The sequence below is a fragment of the Eremomyces bilateralis genome, assembly GCF_010015585.1.
Source record: "Eremomyces bilateralis CBS 781.70 unplaced genomic scaffold P152scaffold_17, whole genome shotgun sequence".
Lineage (NCBI taxonomy): Eukaryota > Fungi > Ascomycota > Dothideomycetes > Eremomycetales > Eremomycetaceae > Eremomyces > Eremomyces bilateralis.
The window spans coordinates 491,777-509,184 of NW_022985083.1; the positions used below are offsets into that span (position 1 = coordinate 491,777).

The 17,408-nt window shown below is 51.6% G+C and overlaps 8 protein-coding genes across 8 annotated transcripts; 5 read left to right on the top strand and 3 right to left on the bottom strand.

Annotated features, from left to right (window-relative positions):
- Positions 1–120: 120 nt before the first annotated feature.
- Positions 121–1,718, top strand: P152DRAFT_93719 (18S rRNA biogenesis protein). Its single transcript, XM_033683358.1, has one exon. The coding sequence runs from the start codon at positions 248–250 to the stop codon at positions 1,481–1,483; it is 1,236 nt and encodes a 411-aa protein (XP_033532331.1). The 5' UTR covers positions 121–247; the 3' UTR covers positions 1,484–1,718.
- A 235-nt stretch (positions 1,719–1,953) lies between these two features.
- On the top strand, positions 1,954–3,744 carry P152DRAFT_451055 (uncharacterized protein; the record flags this gene model as incomplete). Its single annotated transcript, XM_033678200.1, has 2 exons — positions 1,954–2,398; positions 2,447–3,744. 2 exons carry the CDS (start codon positions 1,954–1,956, stop codon positions 3,742–3,744), a joined length of 1,743 nt encoding a protein of 580 aa, XP_033532332.1.
- Positions 3,745–4,296: 552 nt separating this feature from the next.
- Positions 4,297–4,805, top strand: P152DRAFT_467724 (Sm-like ribonucleo protein; the record flags this gene model as incomplete). Its single annotated transcript, XM_033680788.1, has 3 exons — positions 4,297–4,310; positions 4,372–4,421; positions 4,501–4,805. 3 exons carry the CDS (start codon positions 4,297–4,299, stop codon positions 4,803–4,805), a joined length of 369 nt encoding a protein of 122 aa, XP_033532333.1.
- A 176-nt stretch (positions 4,806–4,981) lies between these two features.
- On the bottom strand, positions 4,982–6,452 carry P152DRAFT_93742 (taurine catabolism dioxygenase TauD, TfdA family protein). Its single transcript, XM_033683359.1, has 2 exons — positions 6,117–6,452; positions 4,982–6,049 (listed from the first exon to the last, which is right to left on the bottom strand). The coding sequence occupies exons 1-2, from the start codon at positions 6,375–6,377 to the stop codon at positions 5,159–5,161; spliced, it is 1,152 nt and encodes a 383-aa protein (XP_033532334.1). The 5' UTR covers positions 6,378–6,452; the 3' UTR covers positions 4,982–5,158.
- A 276-nt stretch (positions 6,453–6,728) lies between these two features.
- P152DRAFT_381729 (uncharacterized protein) lies at positions 6,729–7,529 on the bottom strand (the record flags this gene model as incomplete). The annotated part of the gene is made up of 2 exons (XM_033675740.1): positions 6,729–7,335; positions 7,384–7,529. Coding segments are annotated over 2 exons (753 nt in total), but the record flags the coding sequence as incomplete, so codon positions are not given.
- A 1,302-nt stretch (positions 7,530–8,831) lies between these two features.
- P152DRAFT_475526 (uncharacterized protein) lies at positions 8,832–9,501 on the top strand (the record flags this gene model as incomplete). Its single annotated transcript, XM_033681425.1, has 4 exons — positions 8,832–8,907; positions 8,955–9,034; positions 9,091–9,283; positions 9,332–9,501. The coding sequence occupies 4 exons, from the start codon at positions 8,832–8,834 to the stop codon at positions 9,499–9,501; spliced, it is 519 nt and encodes a 172-aa protein (XP_033532336.1).
- A 2,040-nt stretch (positions 9,502–11,541) lies between these two features.
- On the bottom strand, positions 11,542–12,148 carry P152DRAFT_491156 (uncharacterized protein; the record flags this gene model as incomplete). The annotated part of the gene is made up of 3 exons (XM_033682161.1): positions 11,542–11,922; positions 11,985–12,054; positions 12,113–12,148. 3 exons carry the CDS (start codon positions 12,146–12,148, stop codon positions 11,543–11,545), a joined length of 486 nt encoding a protein of 161 aa, XP_033532337.1.
- A 3,282-nt stretch (positions 12,149–15,430) lies between these two features.
- P152DRAFT_508641 (amino acid transporter) lies at positions 15,431–17,107 on the top strand (the record flags this gene model as incomplete). The annotated part of the gene is made up of 3 exons (XM_033682590.1): positions 15,431–15,544; positions 15,600–15,694; positions 15,745–17,107. The coding sequence occupies 3 exons, from the start codon at positions 15,431–15,433 to the stop codon at positions 17,105–17,107; spliced, it is 1,572 nt and encodes a 523-aa protein (XP_033532338.1).
- Between the last annotated feature and the right edge of the window lie 301 nt (positions 17,108–17,408).

The following is a 17,408-nucleotide window of genomic DNA, read 5'->3' on the forward strand; positions in this document are numbered from 1 at the left end:
ATCGGTGTTTGATCGAGAAGTTGAACACTAGTTGTCTGTCTTGGAATTGTCAGTGACGTCGAAATGCCATGCTGCACGTGACAAGTTCCAGGCCCAAAATTTTAAAAGTGGATTTTCGAATGCGATACATGAAGAAGAATAATCAAGATAATTATCTTTGCACACGCCCTTCAAAAAAGGCACTCGAGAACCCCATAGATGACAATGCGCTCCACGTCACGATAGCCAGAACAAATCCATCTTCAAAATGCCAGCACCAGGCGATCCCTCCACCGCCCCTCCTCCCCTCCGCTTTACCGGGCACGATGCCCTTCCCACCCGCCTCCTCCTCTCCACCCTAACCGGCCGCTCCATCCACATCTCCCAAATCCGATCCAAGTCCCGCTCGGCACCCGGTCTTCAATCCTACGAAATCTCCCTCCTCCGTCTCCTCACCTCGCTCACCAATGGAACCCACGTCGAAGTTAGTATGACGGGGACGAGCCTCCTCTACCGGCCGGGGCTCATCATCGGAACGCCGCCGGGCTATGGCGCGGATGGGTCGGGCGTGCTGCGGCTGGACATCGAGGCGCCGCCAAGCACGGAGAGGAGGGGGATCAGCTATTGGGCGCTGCCGGTGTGCCTGCTTGCGCCGTTCGCGAAATCCCCCGTGAATGTCATCTTGGGCGGACCGGGAGTGATCACGGGCGCAACGGAGAAGGACATTAGTATCGACACCGTCAGGACGGGGGTGTTACCGCTCTTCGAACGATTCGGGATCCGCGGCGACGTGGAAATACGGGTATTGAAACGCGCCTGCCGGGGAGGCGTAGGGGGCGGTGGAGGCGGTGAAGTGCAGATTGTGTTTGGGAAGATTGCACAGGTCCGGCTCCCGAAGACGGTCCATATGATGGTGCCAGGCCGAGTCCGACGGGTAAGAGGCGTGGCATATGGGGTGGGGATTGGAGGCGGCAGCAATGCGAGGATGATCGAGGTCGCACGGGGAATTTTGAACCCGCTCTGTCCAGACACATACGTATACTCGGACGTCGCATCGGCGCCTTTCCTAGGAGGTGGAAATCAACAAGGAAAAGGAGGCGGAAAGAGAACTGGATTGGGCTTCGGGCTTTCACTGGTGGCGGAAACATCGTCTGGGGCCTTGTACTCGGCCGATTGCGCCTCTCCGTCTGAAGGAGGCGAAACACCGGAAGAGGTGGGGCGGAAGGCCACCCACCAGTTGTTGGAAGTCATCAGTCAAGGTGGCTGTCTCTCGAAAACGACGGCACCTCCCTTCCTACTCCTCATGGCGATGGGGTCGGAAGATGTGGGCAGAGTGTGCATGGGAAAAGGCGTGATCGGATCGGAAGAAGTCATTGCTCTTGGAAGGGACCTCAGGTCATTTGGTATGAATGCTTGGGGCATGAGAGATGCCGACGATGAGGACACGGTGATTGTCAGTGTCGTAGGCAAAGGAGTGGGCAACGTCGGACGGAAAGTAGCTTGATACCCTGTACAGTTTGTACAATCTGAATTCGATTTGGTCGAATGAACTTTTTATGTTTCGCCGGAGCACCCTGTGGTATTTGACAATGAAGTCGACTGTTTAATCCATCGATTGGCAGCAGAAATTGAACCACTCCGGTTTCGTCGGGGTGGTCGTTGTGGTCGTCCGGAGCAGCTCTGCGTCCAAGCGCAACACAGCTCAACGAACGTGTTTCTGACGCGTTTCCCTGAACTTGCCGGAAATTCCGACGATTCTGTCGCTTTTTACGAAAGTACATAACATGTTATCACCAAGGTAGCGTAATATATGTTCAGCTTTACTGCTCCTAATCTCACTTCTGCTAAACTCACATGTCCCTCTGGCAGCACCCCTCAACGTTCGTGTAGTCTGTTGTACTACAATTGACCTAAAACATCTCAACTTCTCATCGTCTGCCTTCCATCACAATTGGGAATGAATACAATCAATTAATGCCAAGACTCCCTCGAATAACCCGTCCCTTACTCCAATTCGTCGGCGGTCAAGCTGTCGACACATCCAAGATGAGCATACACCCTTCGTTAAGAAATCTGGTGGACCATCACTCAATCAATGCCTCCCCAGAACCCTCAGGTGAGAGTGAATCTGAGGAAGAGGAGGAAGAGCAACGCCGAAAGCCTTCCCCCCAAAAGACCAGAAGCCAAAGAGTAGTAACGCAAATGGCAAGAAAAGACACGCAATCTAAAAACAAAGATAGCAATGCCGACGACACCGGAATGTCGGACTGGAACACGGACCGACTGAATGGTAGCCAAGGCCGCCGAATCTATGGATCAAGCCAGTCTCAACGTAGTGCTCCCTTGAGAAACATCCGCTCAGGATCGCAGAAATCGAGTGCTGGAAGTAACGGAGAGGGTCGAAATCCTTCGCAGAATGGTATGATGACAATCTCCTTGCTCAAGAATAGGACTTAGAAAGTTGCAGGGACACGCTTCAAGGCGCCATCAGAACCTCCGAAACAGGCCCGTGGACCTACCCCAAAGTTCAAACCAGGGAATAAGGAGTCTTCAAGCAGTCCAACTGAAAACGGAGACGGTGGTCCCAGAAAGCGGAAAAGGGGCTCCGTGGACGACGGCTCCGTGGACGCTGTGAAGTTCATAAAGCCTCCTCTAACCACTCGTCCCGAGTCTGGAGCTCCCACCGCCCGGATTCAGCTCCCCCCTGATGTCAAACCCGCATTACACACTGCAGCTCAGTTCCGAGTACATCCCGACGCACTTTTCCAACCGCCTCCGGGTGCTCATTTCAACGTTCCTTCTATTGCTAAGGATATCCAAGAAATGCCTTTGTCACCCCAACGACTGAGCTCGTCACCAAGCCCACTGATCAAGGTCTCCTCTGATGAAATCCAGGCCCCGGAGGAATTCACCGGGCCAACATGTTTGATCTGCAAGTCTCCGATTCCCGCAGAGCTGTTCGAAATGTTCCTGCAAAATCATGGCAAATCGTTCCTGAAAGGCGGCTCTACAGACTTTTACCTAGCAGCGGCGAGCATGCGTTGGCCATACCAGATGCAAGCCCTACTTCATCGAATCCACCGGCAGGAGTCTGCGTCGCAAGAATGGGTGGCGAAAGGCTACCCGCAGATCGACTGGGAATCGCTCAGCATGCGCGTCGCGCGGCACAAAACGGAGCTCGTCAAGGTGCTGGAACGGAAGACTCCCAGCGAAGTCCGCGACCGGTACGAAAAGCGAGTTGCGGTGGACGGCCACATGCCAGCTGCACAAGCGTACTTGATGCCGGGAAGGAACAAGGGGATGGATGGAAACGCAGCAGATGACCTACTGAAAGGGTTGACCCCTGGGTACTACGGTCTCCGTGGAGCCCAGATGATCCTAGACGAGCTGGAAGACTTGCTGCAGGCACCGCTCGCCAAGGCGCGGAAGAAAGATAAGTTGGTTGGGAGGGCGACGGTGACGTACCTTCAGGAAGTCATGGTGCCAGAGGTGGGATGGCGGTTGATCATGGACGATCTGGGGGTGGACGAGACGGAAGCACGGAAGATACTGAAGGACAGCGCGGACATTGGGATGCTGGTGCACTCTGGAGAAGAGGCACTGGGAACTTTGGAGGAGGAGGATTTGTCTGAAGAGGATGGCGATGAGGACGATGAAGAGGAGGAAGAGGAGGAAGAGGAGTGTGAGGATGGCGATGAGGAGGAAGCGGAAGCAGGGTCTGATGACGATCGTGAAAGCGGAAATGAGTTAGATGTCATGGTCTGAACCGAGATCAAGAGGCGCCGACCGCTGTGTAGAACAAATATGGGGCTGTTCTCGAGCAGGGAGAACTGGCTTCAGTATCTATCTCAAATATTCCGGTATCGCAGAGGCCGTTGTTCGGAATGACCAGGATTTCGGAAGCAGTCTCATGGATCGGGCGCAGAATGATATCAATATGTATGGTAAGGCTTGTGAGAAGGCTTGGGATATATTTATTCTATCAGTTCTACCATATTCAAGGCATAGATGAACCTAATTAAACAATTGCGGTAATTCGAAAGTACTTTGAAATTCGTGGTATTCTTACGGTAGTGGATGTCTCCAACTCGAAATGAGACGAGTAAACGGAGAGCATTGGAACAGGGTTCGGCACTTGCCGTCCAACCTCCAACGTCAAAATTCACCGCATGCGACAGCTGGGAAGGTTCCAGTATCACAATCCAATATCACAATCCAGCCACCTCAAGCTTCAGCCTTCACTGACACCGAATTACCTTGGTATACGCGCACCATTCCATACATTAATTCTACCGGATTCATAATCTCACCGCTATCATGAAGCTCGTCCGGTAAGGCGCCCGTACAACTGCCCTGGGAACCACGCGCCCGCAGCTAACGCATCTCTTCTAGGTTTTTAATGAAATGCCAAAATGAGACGGTGACCATTGAGCTGAAGAATGGTATGTGCATTCAACAAAAAACCCGACCAGATCCTTGATTGGCCTTGCTTTGAATCCGCCGCTCACCTTTCGTCGTTAGGCACCACCGTCAACGGCACCATCGCATCCGTGTCCCCCCAAATGAACACCGCCTTACGCACCGTCAAAATGACCATGAAGGGCCGCGACCCCATGGCGCTCGACACCATCAACGTCCGCGGTTCCACGATCCGATATATCGTCCTCCCGGACAGCTTACCGCTCGACACCCTCCTCGTCGATGACACGCCGAAACCGAAGAACAAGGCGCGGAAGGAGCAGGGCGATCGCGGACGCGGGAGAGGAGCGCCTCGGGCAGGCGGCCGTGGAAGGGGACGAGGCCGGGGCCGTGGCAGAGGGTTTTAGAGGCGGATGGGGGTTTCGGAAGCTTGACTTTGCCTGGACGGTGTCCGGGATTCTCATGATGTAATCACGAATTTGTTGGGTCGCTCGGACGGACGGACGGGCGTGTAGCCGCATTCTTCAGATGGTACGGCGTTCTTCATCGGTCACGGCTAAAAGAAGACTGAGAAGCAACGAGCGCAATGGCGCCAAGGCGGGTTTTGGATGGAACGAAGGGACATAGAGAGTGTACATGTCCAGTTTCGAAGCAAAAGTGGTTCGAAATACAAAATGACTACGCATTTGAGCTCGTCACGTCTTGGATTGTAAGTACCCTTGGAACGACTTTGTGATGTTGCGCTTCAAAGTGGATTCATTCAATCTGCCTCGAGATTGGCGACTGGCGGTGTTCTATTTACTTGTATCCCACTTCTTAGTCTCCGGTTGCTGTCTTCGAACGGTATTTTCCATCCCCCTTCATATTCCGGTGTACTCAACCATAGCCGGAGCAGATGCCGCCTCGGAGCCGGCGGGGCCGCGTCTTTGTACGCAGTGCGAGCATGCAAGACTTGCGCATTCGACAGGAACTGGATATCTCCGACCTCGAGGATCATGTGGAGCGCGAGGCGCAGACACGTGGATTCGAGGACCTCCAGGGCGTTCTTCTGCTCGTCCGACAGCGGCGGCACCAGGCCCGCATCCGAGAACCGCTTCAGCGATGTCACATAGTACGGATCGAAGCTTCCAAAGACGCGACCGCCCTCCTTGGGTTCAATGTACAGCATTGTGCCTCGGATCCACTCCTTTTGTCCGTCGCTCGTCTCCCCTTTCTGATCAAAGTACCAAATCGGTTGCGTCAACAGCTCCGCGACACGCGGATTCTCCTCTTGCAATACATTGAAGAGATTATGGGTGCTCACGACGTCGCTCTCGCCTCCCTCTAGCGCGCGTGCTAAGCACAGCAGTCCGACCATGTCGCCAGCGTCAGTGTGGAAGAATTGCCGTGCATTGGTGCGGTAGATCCGGACTTTGTCCGTCCGTGTCGCATCCTCATTCAGATCTTTGACATGGCCGAGGATGTGGCCTTTGCCGTTCTGTGATACTGCGTGTCCCAGATGTGAACCGAGAGCCATATACGCAACCGCCGATTTGGGAGTGCCCCATGTCTCGACGGGGATGCCTTTGAACAGGACGAAGCCGGGGCCATCTAGGAGGATTTGACGGATGTTGGCCAGAACTCCGGCTAGCGTGGGGAATGGGAAATATTCCTGTAGCCAATCAGCCCCCCATTCTCGTAGGCAGGCGTGCAAGCCGAGATAGAACTGGGCGACTTACTTTAGTGATCTTCACCAGGGGCTTCCCACTCGTAATCCACTGGTCTGTCGCGTCTCCAAGCTCTTTGATTTCTTGAGAAGTAAAAGCATGAGTCCACCGGGTTGGATTTTGTTCGTACTCCTCTTTGGTCCATACCGTAGGCCCGGTAATCTTCTTGGGAAATGCAGCGTAGGGTCGTAGAAGGGAATATATGGGGGGAGATTGGCCAGAGGTGAGCTCCGTGTCCTCAGGAGGCGGGGAGGGATTGCTGCGAGATGCCATAATTCAACCTATGCCGTATTGCAAGTGACTTGATTGATGTACTCTAACAATGCACGCAATGCGTCCTGCAGGAATATATTTTCCTTTTGTTTGTCAATTGTCCATCCCTATCTCCACTCTGGAGGATGGCGTGCGATTTGTCATTTTGCGTGATGGCCGAGGAGCGGGGGTCCATGGGCTGTTCGTGGAGCTACTGAACCACTTCGTACCACTCGGCATCTTACACAGCATCTTACACGGCGCTACGGCACGAGTAATCATACCTTATCTATTAAAGTATCAAGTTTCGTGGTAAGGCTCCGAATTTGTTCTGGCCTATACGCTTCCCGATTCTTCCTCATCGCGTGAATGCACTTTTGGTCTATGGCCAGGATGACGATAGCTCCAGATATTCAATCCGTACTTCTCCCCAGCGGTGACAGGAAGACCAGCATGAAATGATTCTTCATACCCCGATCCGTCGCTCCGAAAATTCTGCCAAAATACCGCGTTGCCTTTGATCGGTTTGAAGGTGACTCCATCAACGACCTTCGAAGCAGCCACGGTCTTCTCCCCCTCACATTCAATGAACTTGCACCACCTCCGCGCCTCCACACTGTTCGCGTCGTCCATCTTCGGGGGTTCTAGACGAGGGAAATTGGTTCCGCCGCCCTGGAGCTCCTCCTCGGAGCCGCCGTTCAAGTACACCATGAAGCTACTATCACGTCGGCCGGAATGGCGCCCACCCGCATGTCCCCAGTCGTAGTGGTGAACATAATGGCCACCGGTTCCGTACCGTTGCGCCCATAACCTCTCGATGAAGGTGTCTCGTGGCCAGCCCTGGAATTCCCGAGCCCGAGATTCGATACACTTGACGAGGTTGGTCCGTGGGATTTGAGCTTTGCTAGAATTCCGGACACTGGGATCGAACTTCTCCGTGCCACCAGTGAAGGTCGTCGAGGGGGTGAAATGAGGAGCACTGAGGACGTTATGAATAGGTTCTTGGTATCATAGGAAAGATCGTTACCTTATGCGAATAATCTCGTCTGCTTCAAAGGGACTTAGGAAGTGTTCAATGTAGATGACAAGAGGATCTTTGGACAAGATGTGGGTATTGACTTGGTGGTCATCACATTGGAGACCGGATTCAGGATACGCCAACGACTCTAGTTTATCAGAAAAGATCGATACCGCAGCATCCTGGCCACTATCTTCCAGGTATGACCTAACCAAGGGTAATATGATGAAGAAGAATATTGGAATGGAAAGGAGAGCATATTCGACGACGGTGCCGAGTCTTAAAGGCATGGCGACGACCGCGCTGTACAGGCTGGGGCTCCGGGTCCTTTTATCTGTTCAGCATCAACGGACCAGCGTATCATTGAAAGTTCATGTCGAATAACGTGTCTCATTACATAAAGATATATCAACGCCCACTAATACAGTAGAGTGCGGATACATATAAAAATTAGAATTCGCACGATCATCCCGTCGACGCGTCTGAATCCGAGGGGCTCCCTAGTCCCTACACAGTGGCTGGGACGTGCTTTAGCTGCCTAAGCCACTTTCTTGCCATCTCCTCCATCCAGTCCATGTCATCCGTTCAAACTCCAAACCATAACTAGTATTCTCTACACATCTGCTTGTAAGGTTACTCTCACGCGTTGTACTGAGTTGATATCTCTAAGTAATTCTTAAGCAGCCTGTCATGTTGTAGATTAAGACCTACCCAGAATACCGCTCATAACTCCTGATGATTCTCCTCTTTCTATTTTGATGCTATTCTCCTTGCTCTCGCCCAGCTCACTTTCTGAGCTATGGGTGCAGACTGCAATCTACATTCTCATCCCCCTTCTATCCGTTGTCCATCTCTTCGTTTTTGACCTCGGCAGCACAGTAGACCTCATCACCTCAATAAGTACTTATGATAATCATAGCAATTGTAAGTCATACCGTAGGGCTCACACCCCCTCCTATCGCATGTTGCCGAACGAGCCCTCCCAGGACCATTTCTCCACAAAGGGGAAATCCTTCAATCGGAATGGTACCTGGACCTTCGAATTCGCGCCGCGATCAGCTCAATAATCGAGTTCATATCATCGTTTGCGGGGTGTTGAAGCTCTGTATCAAGGTCTCTATCATCAAATTTCTGCGCCCGAGGAGCGTCGTTACAGTTTACCCTACCATCCAAGGTTGACCTTGGACGAAGGTCACTTGACCACTTTTCTAATCTGGGGGTATCTGTTTTGACGGGTAGATTAATTGGGCCATATTATTATCGGAAGATGCGAATGGCATCTGGACCTTCACGTCGATAATTCGAGGAGAGCAGCCCGTGAGTAATGTTGTCGGCTCTTTATATCTTGGATGAAAGAGTGTTTTCTAGATTCTAGTCGTTCAGTCTTCGCAGCTCCTATCTGTTCCATAAATTTCGAGTCGTCTTTCAACTAGTCCAGACCTCGCGTTGTTGCAGTCATGCATACATTCAATCTAGTGCTCTTACTGGGCAGTGTGGCCGTTCTTGTTGCCGGTCAGGCAGAGTCATATACTGGTGAGCCTGCTTCGTCGACGCTAATACCCTCCTTACTGAAACCACAGTGACCTTCTCCAAGCCAACAACATTCGCTACCGCCAACTCGAATACCCTCTTTGCAAATGGCGTGAGCCCTGCGTTGCCGGTAATCGCAAAAAATCCCCTGGTATACCCAGGCCATGACTGACATGACGTGAACAGTTATCACAATTTACCTTCAGCGCTGCTCGAGGCGTCAATTTTGAATCGGGGCAGCCCGACACCAAACCCTACCTCACAACGCCGTTCTCCATCATCCGCCCAGTCGATGTCTATTCGAGCGAATTACTCCTCGCCATGACGACTTCTGCCACGTTCCCGACCGTGAATGTGCGCTCGTCTCAGAATGCGAATAGTAGGTCCTCCAACACTAGCAAACTTAACACAGCTGATGAGCGATCAGAGGGCTACACTTTCACCGGAGTCCAAGTGGTCGGGTACCAACACCAGAAGCAAGATGGGATTGCGCTGGAGCAGATCCAATTGTCCTCCGAATCCCTTCAGGTAAACTACCCAATGCTGACTGGTACCGGCGTAGACCAAGTCCGGTGGGATATCGGCGCGGCGGCATAAGCTGCGAAAGAATAGCAGCAGATCTTCATGTCAGACAATGGCAGGTCCACTGTTATAGAAGATTGGTTCCGCAAACGATTTTGTATATCACAGAAATTGATCCATATCGTCAAACGGTCTATTGTTCGGTGAAGTATGTACATGAACAGAAACCCAGGGTATCCCACGACAAATCCACAAGATGCTATCCCAATCCTAGCAAATCTGCCTAGGAGCTGATAATGCAAGTCTTGCTGTCGTGACCAAACGAAACACCCTTTCACGACCACCGAGGGAGCCTCGACGCCGAGCCTCGACGCCTTTCGAAAATCAAGTCGAAGTCCCGTTGACTGGGTAGACCTTGATCTTCCCCCACACCATGTTGTTGGTGTGGAACGTATGGGGGCAGCCCATGTCGGCATAGAACTCATCCGGTTTGTACACGGCCCAGGTCGCCTCGGGAACGTCCATCATGAACTCAGAATTCACCCAGTGCAGGACATTGTCCGCATCGACGCTGAATCCGGTGGTGATATAGTCATCGCTTGGCTTGATGCCCTTGAGCTGCGTCATGTCCGAGACCTTGCGGGTGCCGATCACGGTGGCGCCGCCATCGCAGCTCATCTGGGTGGTGGCGAGTATGGAGCAGGTCGCGGCGCTGGCCCGGGAGTTGGTGGTCAGGCCGGCCTGCGTTAGATATACTTCTGGGTTCCCCTCGATGGTGAGGCCGACCTGGAAGGCTTCGGGAGTGGCTACCGGTACGGCGCAAGCGGAAGCGGCGAGAGCGCTGAAAGTGTCATGTCAGCGTCGGTTCTGGATTCCTTGGACTCGGTGGCATCTTTGACGTACCTAAGGCTCATAGCGAAAGTGACAAGAGCGAGCATCTTGAAGATTAGTTTCAAAGATTTGACCAAGGACGACTGTTCGGAGTGTTGAAAGAGCGAATTCGATCACGCGAATGGGCTGCTGGCAGAGAGTAGGCTTGGTGGAACATTCTCTAGACCCGAACGGAGAATTTCCCACTTACTTATATACATAGGGCGAGAGATCGAGCGATTATCTTTGAGTGTCAAGAACCTTGCCAGCTTATCCAATCGTATATTAAGCCGATCTACATGAACATGAGGGACGAGGAGCGCGTGGCAGGATAATGTTTGTAGACAACTCGTACAGGTCGAATACGCATTATTTAAGATCCTTGAGAATTGAAGACGACGGGGCATCTCCAGAATCGAGACCAAGACCGAAGAGCGAGAATGAGGAAGCTTCGTGTAAGAGAGGTCAATCAAGGTTTACATTAAGCTTAATTTGGGAGGAGATGTCGAACCAATCGAAGGGCCGATCAACAACAGGGTTCTCCATGTGCCATATTCAAGATTCCGAGGCACTCACTTTATTGGAAGTGGAATGAAAGCAGCGGTTCCAGATAGAGATTAGTTGCTGTTAGGAATTTGATGAGACAAAAATGGTATTTGTCACTTGTCATATGTAGTGGCAGAACGGCCTGTTCTCGAAGAGACGGAACGTCCGGATTCCAAGCTTGGATAAATTCGCGAATCAACAGAGGCAGTAAACGGATGCTTGGTCGCATCGAATTCATACCTGTGTATAAAGACAGAGGTGAGATGGTGTTTTGTGTAACCGACAACTGCCGAATAACCCCGGCTCCGTAGCTGGAGATGAATCGAGAATGTAATTAAGTGGAGGGGAAGGGAGTATCAAAATGCCCCCAGTAAATAGGTAAATCCAGTCGTGTTCTCATCCATCCTCAGCTGCATCTTTATCTCGCTCAAAGTCTCCCTGAAGTCATCAACCCGTCCGGACATTATGCATCCAATGTGGAAGGACGGATGGATGATGACCATGATAACCTCTGCAACGGAATAGGAAGGAGCAGACAGCATCAGTAATCAATGAGCAATCTCATAAGAGCATCCTCAGAAGAGGATCAATATAGCATTCAGCCATCAACTATACCAATACTATGTATAACTACTCTTGTTGCATCGCATCTAGCGCTCCGCGCACTGATAGAACAGATCACTTAGCCCCTACCTCCACCTCAAACGATCTGCTTCGTCGCCCCATTGGTAGTCTCTTCTTCAACATCAGCCTCATCGGCGGCGTCAGTTGCAGGGTCACTCTTGATCTCCGAGAACCCATTCGCCTTTGTCTCCTTATTGACATCGGCGAACCCATTAGCGTTGGGATCCTGCTTCACCCGCTTCTTCGGCCCTGCAGAAGCGTTCTCATCCTTAGCCTTTCGGCCGCGCTTCTTGGGCGTAGGCCTCGCACCGTCGTCAGTGGCACTGCCATTCGCGGTCGCCTTCGGCTTGGAAGGTGTTCCTTGAGCTGAGCCACCGTTGACGCCACTCATCCCCCGTTTGACGACGGCGGTGATATGCTGCTCTAGAGCGCGCATGGTCAGGGGGTTCTCGTTGGCTGCCAGTAGAAGTCAGTATGCTTCTTGAATGGTATCTTGACAACGTCCTGAGGGTGCATACGCCAAATCTCAAGGATCTTCTCCTTCGCATCCCTGGTGAGCGGCTGGACTTTGACGATGCATGCGAAGAGCTATTTCATCGAGTTAGTGGGAATCTCCAAATGTGGGACGATTTCCCTGTTCACTTACCAGAGCGTCATTCTGGGCGTCCCACTGGATAGGCATCTTAAGAGTTCGATTGCCAAGTGATATGGTCTTCGACTGATGTGTTTTGAATTCAGAGTGGGTGCGGTAGAGTTGGTTCAGTGCGGCAAGGTGAAGTCGGGTTAGTAAGGTGAAGTAGTATTCGCTCAAGGGGATGAGAATCGGATGTGAAGAGAGAGGAGTGAGAGTGATAGTCAGTGAGAGTGGAAGTCGGAGTAAGAGTGGTGAGAGTAGAAGTCGAAGTAAGAGTGAAAGCCAGCGTGAGCAGTTCATATGGAAAAAAACCCAAGTACGCACTGAAATAAGTGAACTATTCAGAGTCGTAGGCAACGACATGAAAACACTGAATATGAGCTATCACATTGGTAGGGTCAGCGCAGAGAGCAGTAGCCTCGCACTGAATATTATATTCTACATGCAGATACTTCGCGCAGGAAAATCCATCTATACTAGAAGTATTTCATTCGGAGGTCGTTCTTTACTAACTGAGCGGCCCCAATCGACTAAAGGATATGATCTCGATGTGATCTTCTCTGCCAGCTTCACGAAGCTATACTGATGCTCTTCAGGGGGTGCGTCAGGACAACCCCACTATGGTAAGCTTCTTTGACTCTCTATACCGGATGTACAGATGGTGTTGTGCAAGAAACTATCATAACGTAGATGTTCTGTCGACTGTTATAGAGTTAGTATCGAGTATCTATCTTTAACAAAGCTTCATGGAATAGGAGAATGGACGTTATTTTATCTCGCACTAGTTAAGTTACTGTAAGTTAAGTTAAGTTAAGTTAACTAACTTAAGTTAACTAACGTAATCCACCAGCGAGTCGCCCAAACCACCGAGTCGCCCACCTCAACCGTGGCCCACTACCGTAACCTGAATATCTCAACAACTACTGAAGCAATTTATTAATTAGGAAGTAGGCTAGGATCTACGTTTTCTGGTATAGCTAATTGAGGCATTGTACAGGTCTCAACGCGATGTCCTGGCTCGCGACAGCGTCCGCAACGTCGCTGGCGCCTTGCGGGAACGTCATTAGAAGTACCATTTTCACTGATTATATCTTGATCCCGACGTTGTACAGCTAATTCAAGCCCATCAGTAATTGAGCGCGTATTAGCGCCCTTAAGCACCTTTTTTTTGCGTTGTTTGCGCTTTGATAGCGTCTCGTTTGCCTTCCGAAGCTTTCCTATCTCGACCTCCATGATTGAAGCTCCGTGCGCGACCATTTGAACACCCTTTTCAAGGCTTGAAAAGCTTTCTAAAAGCGGTGTTGGGGAGGTATTTTGATCTCTTTGAAGGCGCTGTCGTATGTACTCTGTTTGGGACCTTATTTCAGCGACGTTGCGTGGTGTTTGCGACTCCCATTGAGTGATCTCTGGTAATGGCGTCGGGGTCTGTAATCGGACATCAAGCTTTGAAATAACAGCTTCTGGATCGAAAGGCACTAATCCTGCGCCTTTGAAGGCGCCCTGGATATTCTCCGTAGCAATTGCTTTTTCGAAGGCGGTCTTGAAAGCAGGTAAAAAGTCCTCTTTCGTGATGTGGTTGATGCGGCACCGGATAAAGTCCTCAATCTCCTTGCTATACGCGCGCTTTAATGGCCCAAAACAGCCAACGTCGAGGGGTTGTAGCAAATGAGATGAATGCGAAGGCATGCAGAGAGTAATAATCTTCTGGTCCTTGCAGAAATCCTGGAATTGGATAGTGTCATGGCTGTTATGGCCATCCATAATCAGAAGCCGATAGGCGCCAGTCGTACGGTCTTCTGTGAAGCGATTAAAATGCTTTAACCACTCAAATCCATGCTCAAGGGACGTCCAGCCCTTCTCGCTAACTGATAGAACCCAATCAGGCCTATCCGCAATCGCCTCGTACCAGGTATTGTAATGTCGAGCGCTTTTGAAGATGATGAAGGGTGGGACAATCCAACCTTGCGCGCTGGCAGCAATGATCGATGTCACCCATTCTGTATTGCCTGGCTGCAAGGTTTTTGGAGTCTGACGTCGTTCGGTACCCGTGATGACCATGCGCGTCCCGATTACGCCCATTTGAAAGCCAACTTCATCAAAGTTGTATGTATCTTCATCCAGGATACCGTATTTTGCCTTCACGTTGCGTACGAGGCGAAACCACGCGCCAATAATCTCTGGATCTTCGTTCAGGGCTCTTTTATAGTCGTACTTTCGATTAACACGTGTTTTGAGCTCTGGAACGCGTTGTACGAATCTTGACGGCCAATTGATACCAACGTGAGCCTGACCGCGATCGCTGAGTAGCTTGTTGGCTATATCTCGCAACATATCGTAATTGAGCTGAAATCCGCGCGCGTCGACATCGAGGCAGTAGTCGATAATCACCCTTTCTTCCATATTTGAGAGCTTTTTCGAATTCGGGACACAATCGCTTCGTGCAGTCATTCCGTTGCGGCGGTCACGTAAGGTACTCCACGGGACGTTGTAAGCTTTTGCAGCTTCTCGAATTGATTGAACTTGGTCTTGTTCGATAGTCTGGATGGCTAGGTTCATTCTAGCTTCATTTGAAGGTAATTGAGGGCTCTGTTGTTGAGACATTGCGAAAAAATCGTGATGATCGCTGTTACGGAGATGAAGTGGGCGACTCGGTGGTTTGGGCGACTCGCTGGTGGATTACGTTAAGTTAAATAAACGGTTATTACCAGACACCAGTTCGGCGCATGATTTGTCTTATCAGCACGGCCGAACCATGAGCTAATTAGGGTGTGAGGCGGGGCCACGCCTAGCAATCCCATTGGATGAGAACTAACCCCACATCCACCTCTTGGTGCGAGTCTTATCTCCGATCAAGAGTCCTTCGTGCATCCAGAAGCCTTCACTTCTAGCGCCACTTCCTCGCATGACGATAAACCACCTTGGATGCCCAATTGCCACGCGAGATTGAACCTGAGTTCGAGATCATGGGCGGGGTTCGAAGCCAATTGTATCCAATAACCATTCATGGAATCATGGTTCCTCCTACTAGTTCGCTGAATTAGTGGGGGATGGGTACAGTAGTCGAGAGGGAGAACGGTCTTGTGGAATATCTTGCCCATGCTTATCTGCAGTTCTCCCCGTAGTCGAGAACTTGGGAACGGTAGCTTCGTAGATCGTTTGGTTAGAAACGGAGGTAAGTATCTGACCTGGTCTTCTTCACCTGCCTCTTCATTCAAGTTTGTGAGCGTGGACATCGTTAATCTTCCGCGTGTATTGCTGTCTCATTGTTTGTTTGATGCATCGCGAGCAGCAAACATGGCAAACAAGGACGAGAAAGTCGTCGATGGCCCCATGACTTCCGCGATTACGTCTGACGAACTCCGGACGGACGATCATGAGCTGGTCAATGCAAGTGGGCATGCCCAAGAGCTGGAGCGAAACTTCAGTCTACTCAGTGTCGCGTCGGTATGTGATTGAATGAACGCGAGGCGCAACAGGGAAGCAATTGACTCTTCCATAGGTTGGTATAACCACTGGGAATACCTGGGCTGCTCTGGGTGGCTCAATTGCCATTGCCATCTACAATGGAGGCCCTCCAGGAGTTCTATATGAGCTGTACGATCCGTCCACTCACATCCCACCGTCTCATACTCACTTCCACATAGCATTGCCTCCTCCGTGTTCTACTGGATGGTCGCTGCCTGCATCGCCGAGCTCGCCTCCGCCATCCCCTCCTCCGCCGGCGTCTACCACTGGGCCACCGTGACCGCCGGCCCGCGCTTCGGCAAGCCGGTCGGCTTCTTCGCCGGCTGGTGGAACTTCTTTGCCTGGATCTTCGGCGCCGCCTCCATGTCGTCCATCGTTGCCAACCAGACCATCTCCATGTGGTCGCTGTTCCATCCCGACTACGCGTTCCAGCGTTGGCACGTCTTCGTCGTATACCTGATCACCACGTGGATGTGCTGCGCCGTCGTGCTGTTCGCCAACCGCGCGCTGCCGTATGTAGGGCAGATGGGCTTGTTCTTCATCCTTGCCGGTGTGCTCGTGTCGATTCTGGTCTGCGCCATCATGCCGAGCACCACCGGGACCGGCCACGCCAGCGACCACTTCGTGTGGAAAGATTGGCAGAACATGTCTGGGTGGCCGGATGGATTCGCCTTTTTAACCGGGATGCTGAACGCCGCGTATGGCGTCGGCACGCCGGACTGCGTCTCGCATCTGGCGGAAGAGATTCCGAATCCGCGAACCAACATCCCGAAGGCGATCGCCGCGCAGATGGTCGTGGGATTGATCACTGCGATCTGCTACCTGGTGACGCTGTTCTACTCCATCAACGATCTGGACGCGGTCCTGAACACGAGCAACAATTTCCCGTTGGCGGAGATCTACCATCAAGCCACGTCATCGCGAGGCGGCGCACTGGGCTTGTTGCTCGTCATCTACATGCCGACGCTGGTTACCTGCATTGGCTGCTATATCACAGCTGGTCGCATGCTATGGACGCTTGCACGAGACTCGGCGACGCCCGCGAGCGGATGGCTTCGAACGATCAGTCCAACGTGGAAAAATCCATTCAACGCCACCCTTGTATGTGGGATTATTTGCTCGATCATGGCATGTATATATGTGGGCAGCGACACTGCGTTCAATGCCTTTGTTGGCTCGTTTGTAATATTGGTCACGCTGTCCTACCTGTCTGCTATCCTGCCTCATATGTTGACGAGGAAACGAAATGTGGCTCCCGGGCCGTTCCAGCTGAAAGGCGTTTTCGGATACACTCTCGGCATTATCTCTTGCGCCTACATGGCCGTCTTCATCGTCATATTCTGCTTTCCATTTGCTATGCCGGTGGATGCTCTCACGATGAACTATGCGTCCCTGATCACCGGCGGGTTGACCATCTTTATAGCCGCATGGTGGTTCTGGAAGAGCACACGGGGATATGAGGGACCGAAAGGCCTAATCGAGGTTGAGGCTGCACTAGTCGCCGAAAGAAGGGCAGATTCAGTGAGCATAGAGAAGGTGTAGGATATATTTTGAATCGCAACCACTATCTTTTGACATTGAAATGTATCGTGCCCATGGCGTCAGATACCCCTCCACCCGACATCCTCAAATTCTCAAACCTTTCGATCTATTAGCTGAGGTGACTCGGCGCCATTGAAACCCTCGAGACACCGTGCAAATATGTTCATGGATGATTCGGAAATCATTCTGTATCTGTCCATCCCCTGGGCCCTAGAACCGATGCAAAGTCCGTTTAGATCTTGTCTGGGTCATTGATGCCTCCCTGCGTAATGACGTATGTCGCCTCCTTCTCAGGCATGTC

Bases quoted from the DNA above. Each gene is read 5' to 3' on its own strand.
- P152DRAFT_93719 (XM_033683358.1), top strand. From the start codon at position 248: ATGCCAGCACCAGGCGATCCCTCCACCGCCCCTCCTCCCCTCCGCTTT.
- P152DRAFT_93742 (XM_033683359.1), bottom strand. From the start codon at position 6,377: ATGGCATCTCGCAGCAATCCCTCCCCGCCTCCTGAGGACACGGAGCTC. The intron at 6,050-6,116 runs GTAAGTCGCCCA...GATTGGCTACAG, and splicing joins CCCTGGTGAAGATCACTAAA to GAATATTTCCCATTCCCCAC.